At 37.6% G+C, this 8,369-nt stretch overlaps 2 protein-coding genes across 3 annotated transcripts; both read right to left on the bottom strand.

The window, feature by feature from the left end:
* Nucleotides 1-548: 548 nt before the first annotated feature.
* Nucleotides 549-4,886, bottom strand: LOC106742097. 2 transcript variants are annotated; one of them, XM_014614729.1, is made up of 3 exons: nt 3,456-4,886; nt 1,427-1,496; nt 549-1,147 (listed from the first exon to the last, which is right to left on the bottom strand). In XM_014614729.1, exons 2-3 carry the CDS (start codon nt 1,472-1,474, stop codon nt 884-886), a joined length of 312 nt encoding a protein of 103 aa, XP_014470215.1. In that variant the 5' UTR covers nt 1,475-1,496; nt 3,456-4,886; the 3' UTR covers nt 549-883. The 2 variants fall into 2 exon arrangements, with proteins under 2 accessions (XP_014470215.1, XP_014470216.1); XM_014614730.1 differs by lacking the exon at nt 3,456-4,886 and adding an exon at nt 3,247-3,449.
* An 87-nt stretch (nt 4,887-4,973) lies between these two features.
* On the bottom strand, nt 4,974-6,994 carry LOC106742096 (palmitoyltransferase ZDHHC3). Its single transcript, XM_014614728.1, has 7 exons — nt 6,543-6,994; nt 6,263-6,445; nt 5,998-6,183; nt 5,781-5,917; nt 5,624-5,708; nt 5,341-5,553; nt 4,974-5,239 (listed from the first exon to the last, which is right to left on the bottom strand). The coding sequence occupies exons 2-7, from the start codon at nt 6,341-6,343 to the stop codon at nt 5,078-5,080; spliced, it is 864 nt and encodes a 287-aa protein (XP_014470214.1). The 5' UTR covers nt 6,344-6,445; nt 6,543-6,994; the 3' UTR covers nt 4,974-5,077.
* Nucleotides 6,995-8,369: the final 1,375 nt, after the last annotated feature.

The raw sequence follows: 8,369 nt of genomic DNA on the forward strand, positions 1-8,369 counted from the left end.
TGCTCGCTTGCCGGTGAAGCCAAATGACTCTCTCTCTTTCTCTCTATGCGTAAATTTTCATAATGATACTTTCTCAGAAAAACAGTACATGTTAATAGGGAAACCCGGAGCATAATGAAAACACTAAGGATTAAACAATTTTAGACATATTATAAATAAATAAATCAACTTTGCATATCGAAATATTCTTTGAACTATCCGCTGTAAGAAAAACAGAAGTTTTACAAAAAAAGAATAGTTTTGAACTTGAACGAAATGATTATTTATAACTCTATTTATACATAAACCCATTAGTTCTCTCTAAAATAATATTTTTATATTTAGCAAGCCGCGAATGATATTTCTTTATCTTATTGCTTGTATAGCTTTTCATTTTATGTTCGACTTAAATAAAATTGAATGTGTATCGGCGATCTGTGTGACAAACCTATTATTATTATTATCTATTATAAATTAAAAACAAAACGTTTACCAAAATTTTGCAAGAGGAAAAGTCGTCTCAGAATTCAATCAGGAATACAATTTTTGAAGGATACATGTTTGTTCTGAATCACACTTTATTATCTCATATGCCAAGAAAACACATATGTGTATTCGAAAATACATCGATCGCATTTATACTTACTAGTCCTGAAAACTAAATTTTCACAATTTTCTCTTCTCGCTGAAAAAATGACATAATATCATCTTGAAATTTTCTTATCATATATCAACGGTCTCGGATAAGCATAAGTTTGATTTACCGCTAATCACTAACCACTGCTAATCGCCAGGCACCTATGTATTAATTTTTGTGTTTCAACGACAACTATAATTCCTCATTCTGAGAACGTAAGTTAATATTTATAGGACTTGGAGTAAAAATGCGATTGTCGATAATAATTCATTTGAAATTGAAGCGGCGTTTCCCGTCGAAGCGAAATCCGTAGGCAGCGCTGTTCGGAGCACCAACCAGGGCAGGATTTCGATACTGATGAAAAGATCCGTGAAGATGAGGCGGTCTCGCGGCATTTTGTTCCTCATCTTGCATGCCTTTCAGATAAAACGCCTCGAATTGACCCTCGGGCAGCAGAATATCCTTCAGGGACTTGTCATCCGGATCATACGCCGTAGCGAATATAATCAACGTAATGAAGAAGCACATTATCTGTAATAAAAACCAAGAAGTGACGCAGAAAAGTCGAGGGAATTTAATGTGAAATTATTAAGTGTACAAATAAGTTCGATGCCTTTGACGTCTTTTAACTCTTTGTTTTTCCGTGCATAAAAATACTTAATTTAAATAGCAATGCTATATAGTATCTGCTGTAATTTCGTCAGAAACTGGCAAAGCAAAGTCGACAGAATCGTTTTTTTTTTAATCTGCGCGATGAATGTAAATGATAAATAGCAATAACTTTCAATAAATGGCAACAATTGTACACACCAATAAGATGCCTCGGTCATTCCATGTTATTAACTTCTTCCGTTCCATTTCGCCATGTGCGATTAAAACACTAAAACGACAAATAATACGACGTATGAATAGCGTACGACGACTTGCCGCGGTAACTCTCTCGGTCCAGTAATCAATGAAACAGAGAAAGTGATAAATCATGTCGTTCGACCAGATAATCGCATGCTATACCACGTGGCATTGCCGTGGCAAATGCGTTTATAATTGCAGTTGATAAGTCGAGAATAAAAAGGATCTCGTATTTGTATTGTACGCGGCGCGTGCCCGCTCGCACTTCACGCTTACTTAAATAGCCACTCAGATATGTGAATTTAATGTTGCGTGAAAAACACGAGCATCTGGATTCATTTCACGTGATAAATTACGCGACAAGATGGTATTTTTTGTGACGACATTCGTCAGAGTCTGTGAAAGAAAATGAGAAAAGTATCAGAATAAGAGATCGTCATGGCGAGATTATCGATGATAGAGCTCGCTGAAAAAAATCTATCGCACAAAGATGACGCGTCTATTTGGTTACAATCCTATAATATGTTTTACAATGCTTACAATATTTCTTAAATATTTTTTTCTCGGTATATATTATAGTCGTCACTTATTATATCTTTCTCTGAGTGCGATACGACTTGTATAAAACACTGTTGCAATTTGCACGTGGAACGCATGTTTACGCTCGCTTTACATCTCCCGCGCCCAGAACATTCACCTATTATGACATATACTATTAGGTGTATAAATAAGTTCGGTGCCATTACATTTGACGTTTTGTAACTCTGATCCAAATTTAAATTTTTTTCCCGCCCTAGAACAATTTGAAAGACATTGCCCCTACAGATTATCATCTGTTCCGGTTGGACTTTCAATCTGCCGAGGAGGTCAAAAAAGCATCGATGACTTCATTGAGTCAAAAGTGTGTGGAAAATGATGGGAACTGTTTCGAGAATTGACAGATTATTTGTTATTTTTTTTGTGAATAAATATTAAAAAATCATGCTAAAAAGGCACCGAACTTATTTATACACCTAATACTAACGACACGTGAAACACAAATCTTTCGGTAAGAAAGCGCGAGAGCTACGTCATCTCAATTAAAGAAAAAATCGCAAAATAGGAAACTGTCCCTCCAACGCGATATCATCGAGTCTCGGTCTGCCAATTATTAATAGAGGTTTAATATTTATGTTGCGAGCTAATCGCCGTCATATCACATCGGAGCTCTCGAGAGATAAAGGTAAGACGACGATTACACGGTGGACTAATTAGGATTCATCAAGAGCCGGGCAACACGAAAGCGAAAGTGTGTTCAAGCAAAGCGTGACGTACGGACACTCACTCGCGGGTTAAGCGACTCGATAACTCGATGGTGCATCATCGAACATATTTATCATCGATTCTCAGATCTCGAGCGAAATTTAATTCGAGATAAGTCGAGTCTACGATAGTAAGCCTTAAGTGTAAAAAATTGCAATCGAATTGTAGAAGAATAATCGATTGTGATTGGTCAATTTCTCTCACGCTTAAGGCTCGGCCGTAAGCTCTATTTAACGAGCGAAAAAGCCAGCCGTGCGGAGGATATCTAAGTATTGGTAGATTCAAATCATCGTTTCTCTCAAGCTGATGCAATTAATGTCAAAACGTATACAAAGTCATCTTCGAGATCGGAAATAAATGTGATAGATATCATCAACACCATCGCGCGATATCGTATAAATGCGGATTTTCCGTCGAGTGCGCGAACTACGGAACAGAAAATAAAACGAAGGAAAGCAGGATTAGCTAGTTAACTTTACCGAGCATATAAAGTTTTTGCTGCGAGGTCAGTAAAAGCCAGCTACGTGGATGATGCGTGCGTGTGAAACGGTCCGATGACGGGGTGCTAACTTCGCCTATCGGTCATTGTTCTTCACGGGCTCTAAATACGTGCCCGAGTGTAGCACGCGTAAAAGACTTCCCCGGGGAATCGCGTGAACTCGCTTGCGAGAAGCTCGCGGAGACTCACCGACAAGTCGGTCGCTGGGATAAGTGAAAGTTGACGGCGGCGGCGCAAGCGACGGCAGTGGCGTCGGCGACGGCAGTCAGAAATTGATTTCAAGGCACAAACATTCGTTTGACGAGACGGTCGGCCTTGTCACACGGTTCTCGAGAAATCGCGTCGCCGAAGCGGAATCTTCGCTTCGCAAAAACTAAAGCCGATGAAAGTGGAAACATATCGTGCGGCGTATTTGTTTTTGCCCCCCACTTGTTGCGGCAATTATCGCCCCCATCGATCGCGACAGGCGCGCACGTATATCTCCCGCAAACGCGTGTCGCTTTTTCTGCTCGCGAAAGTTTTTCGGCTAATCCTCGTTCTTCTGTTACAGCGAATTAGAGGCAGTTTAACACAAATGTCTTTGGTAAAAGTATATTCCCGATGAGACGTAGAATCTGCGTAAGAAAGCGTCGATTCCACAAATATTTTCGTGAGGGTTGTCCCGACGAAAACTATGTTTCTTTTTCTTTTTTATTCCTCTCTCCTTTTTCATGGTGAACTTCTCCGTCGACGAAAAGGGAAATTTCTGCGATTAACTTATCCGTTGTAACTGAAAATTCATCGAGAATCCGCTAGGCAGAACATCACGGCATCAAAATGACGACTTTTCCATTATTTTTTCATCATTTTAACATTTTAATCTCAACATTATCGTCATTTTTTGCTCCACCCGGGATTTGGATGGATTTTTACCTTACGAAAGTATTATGGACATTTGAACAATTAAATTTACGAGACCACAGGTTGAAGAGCATCGCGAATACCGCGAAATTCGACTGTAAAAGATTTTAATTATTATATTTACACATATTATGTATGAAATATATCTATCCGGGCGCGAAAGCGAGGATAGAAAGTGATATGGAGAAATCATTTCTACAAATTAAAATGTTAATTATCGACAATCTTATTCGTAAGCAACCAGTATCGCCGCGCGACTACTGACATCAGCTCAATTTTTCAAATCAAGCAGGGAAAGCTCACTTGTTTACGAGCTACGCGATCAACGAACAAGGGCCCACCATCGATCGGGATATGAGACTTTATCGATAATAACGAATAACATCTATATTGAACTATTTTTTTAGCTTCTGTGTCGAGTAAAATTTAAAAATAGGTTTAGGACGGGCTTTATCTTTAGTTCACCCACACACAGCAATATGCACACGCGCTCTAATACGTTGATATCGAAATATACACTTGCTAAATAATATCAGGTATTACTCCGAGTAATTTTCATATCCATTATTTTCTATAGCAAAAAACCTAATATCGTTAATGTTGTGTACGCATCAAAACATGTCGTGGTAAACTTTGCAGCGGAAGATTTTGCTTAAGTGTTTTTTTTTTTTCATTAATTTGTTATAAGTCAAGAAATAAAATCTGAACAAAACATATGTTCACATAATATTTCCCTTCTTAAAATATTGACATGTACTTACGAAGAAATAAGAATCACTTTGTATAACTGTGAGAAATCTCATGAAATCATAGAATTCGTTACTTTTATCGTACATACATACAACACGTCACAATGAATATATTTACATAGATTATCATTGGGTCACATGGTCGCGTAATCCAAATATAATTTAGACAGAATATAAATAAGACTCTTGTTTCGTTTTTGCGTTAGGGGGTGAGGTGAAAGGCGAGAACCAAGCTATCGAAAATCTTCCGAAAACTGCTTGAATCGACTTCCATCTGCTATTACGAACCCATCTAGCTTCTTCTTTTTTAAGCTGTTCTATACCCTGTACGTAATATATATAACATATTTTGATGAATATACGAATTTCAACAATTTAATATAGGCAGACAAAGTAAGGAAAACAACGATTATTCATATACATACGGTTTCATCATTCCAAATAGCTTGTAGTTGTGTGCCTAACATCACAGCGGTAAAAATAGCGAATAAAAGTGCCTCAAATGACAAAAATAACAACAGCACCACTGTTGCCGGTGGATTGAACGTTGAACACTCTCTCCATTCTTGTCTGACACATGTGGTAAATTGTTGTATACAAAGAAATAGGGATTGCAACGATATGCCCGCTATATAAAACTGAAATATAGTACAATAATAAGATGTCATTTTCCTGGACAATAATGCAAATTTGTGACTTAATACTCACAGTAAAAAGTACAAAGTATTTTTGATTATTTTCACCCACACAATTGTTAACCCACGGGCAGTGATGATCCATTTTCCTGATGCATCTGAAAAACCAATTATAATATTGTTGCATCCACTGTTGTTTCGCAATTGCAAATCAAAATCTGTCAGATTACCTTTGACAAACAGAGCAATGATGCGCCCTGTCAGGCTTAATGGAACAACACTTGGGACACTTAAAAATAACCTGTCCTTCTCTAAACCCCATTTGTTGTATCATCTCTTTCGTTGCATTACCCTTTGGTACTGCACCCTATATATCAATCAACATTGGACAAGTTCGATAAATATATATACTCAATAGTACGAGTAATACTTGAACACTTTAATTACCGGATCTGTAAACATAGTTCTAAGGTGTGATGCAAAGGCTAGGAATGCTAGAGACTGGAAGATAGCCATATTTAAGCTGGAATATATCGTGTTTATTGTAGGGATAAGAATAACTGCCATTACTACAAACTCCGCATAGATTATCAGCAACCATGTTAATACCGCGCATATGATTCCACATATATCCTGTAAATATCAATGTTTGAGATTGAGATTAAATACCAGCTATAATGCAATGTTAGGAGTTATTATCAGAGCAACTTGCTTTAATACACCATAATTTTCCACCGCAACATTTATTATGAATATCTGTCTCCCTGTGAAAAGGCATGTAATCATAATCCATTGTTCAAATTGTTGTTCATTAAACTGCTCTGTCCTTCACAAAATACAAAAAGTGTCACTGATACTTCTGATTCTCCACTTGCTGAAATCTACAATCACATTCCTGAAAAAAGGTACAATAAAAATGCAAAACATGAGAAATTGCACGCCAAAGTTTAAAATTTAAGAAACAGCAGTAGCCAATTAAATTTAATACCTACATTACTAGACAACGATTTGTTGATGCTGTAACAAATAGCGTGCGGTTATTTGTCACAATATTTTATATTGTAGCGTTGTGATGCGTAGGTGATATTAGTATACAGCATGAAAATTGATTTTTCCAATATCACATGTTATCAACAATACCGTATAGAGCTCGTATACAGTAATGGATATAAACAGATGAATATTTATGTTTTATCGTAACATATTTATCATGAATATATAATCGTGTGCGAGAAATGGAATTGAATTTTATTGTCAACAAGATTCGATGTATCTTCTTTCACTACCCATCTCCTTCTCGTTTATTATTTACAACGCTAGTGCCATGTGAGAACGCAGAAAAAAAACGCGATTCGGCGATCCATTATCACGTGTGTAATCTAGAAATTCTAAAAACAAGGAATCGAGTCCGTTGATAGTTGTACGTTCGTCTGCGCGGCTCGCTCTTACGTACGTCATCCTACTTTTATTATTTTGTTAACCACACGGGACGGAGAATTCTGATTGGTGCATTTCCATCCATTTTCGGAAATGCACCAATCAGAACGCAGTATTTTCAGTAAACAATACAACAGGCATATTCTATGGTATTAAGCGGGGTCTACAATGAGAATTTAAGCTCTAGGTCGATTATTCTCTTTAGATTCAACTGTGATTGGTCAATTTCTTAAAGCACCTAGACTGTAGACCGGAACGGGCAAGATCATCGGTGTTTGAAATATCGATGTTTAGCATCATTACTGCGAAAGTTACAGCATGTTAAATTTCGCCTGTTTTATTACAATAGAAAGTATGTCTAGCTAGCCGTTGAGTCGTACTACTTGAGAAATAGAAAGTACGCCCGGCTCCATCGTTTAGTCATATCATGACCTCAGTTTCTTATTGTGGTGTTACGTCCACGATAAATAACTATATAGGGAAATTTGAAAGTAGTAAAATCAGTGACTTACGTGGACGGTCAACAGAGTGATGACTCCGCTTTTAGGTCACTCTGCTTTTCACCGAGTTTACCCTGGGTCTCCGGAGTCTGGCGAAACGATCGATGAATCTGGTGAGAAATCAGAGCCGCTCGTTCTCCTGGCTTGGTCTCGGATGTTTCGCTGCGCGGGATGATGCGGTCCGCGATTCCAATTTCGATTTCGCAACGTTCGAGAAATGAGGAGTAGACAAAAATAATTGTTACACAGTCGGATTTTACGACTAATATATTCCAAACTATATAAGTACACAAGTACCAAAAGCTAATTACGAGAAAAGAATCGCCTTCTCAACGAATGCGCGCGTTTTTATAGGTTGCTTTGTCGCTGAGAGTCGTTTTCTGGTTGGCTGATGAAGTCGTGGAAATGGAAGAAATTCATTCCATCGGTATAATGTCACCGCATCGATATCGCCGCGTCGGTCCTGAGTGGTGTTTGAATTTAGGTTTCATGCTCCTGTTTATGTTAGCAACGGGGTGCCTTATCGCATTGAGATTACGGTTTCTCTTGTCTATAGTTGATCCATCGATTTTAAGACTCTCTAACGACACGTCGTTTCTTTGGCGTTATAATTTTAATTATAATATTTAACGTGCGCGAATATACATATGCGCACGTACTTACATCTAGTAATATAGGGATAAAATATCTATACCTGGTGAATATTTAACCTAGTGATATCTGAAATCAGACAAGTCGGCCTCCGATCTATATTAATATATTATTAATGTTTCAAAATAAGTCCGGACATTACAGTGGCTATATAGTGGCGACTCGTAGCGGAGGTTCTGGAATTAAATTACAAAAATAACGGGTCTAATAATTCCGTAATGTGATGTAGGT

This window comes from Dinoponera quadriceps, unplaced genomic scaffold, assembly GCF_001313825.1.
Source record: "Dinoponera quadriceps isolate SergipeBrazil2010 unplaced genomic scaffold, ASM131382v1 scaffold588, whole genome shotgun sequence".
NCBI classification, from domain to species: Eukaryota; Metazoa; Arthropoda; class Insecta; order Hymenoptera; family Formicidae; genus Dinoponera; species Dinoponera quadriceps.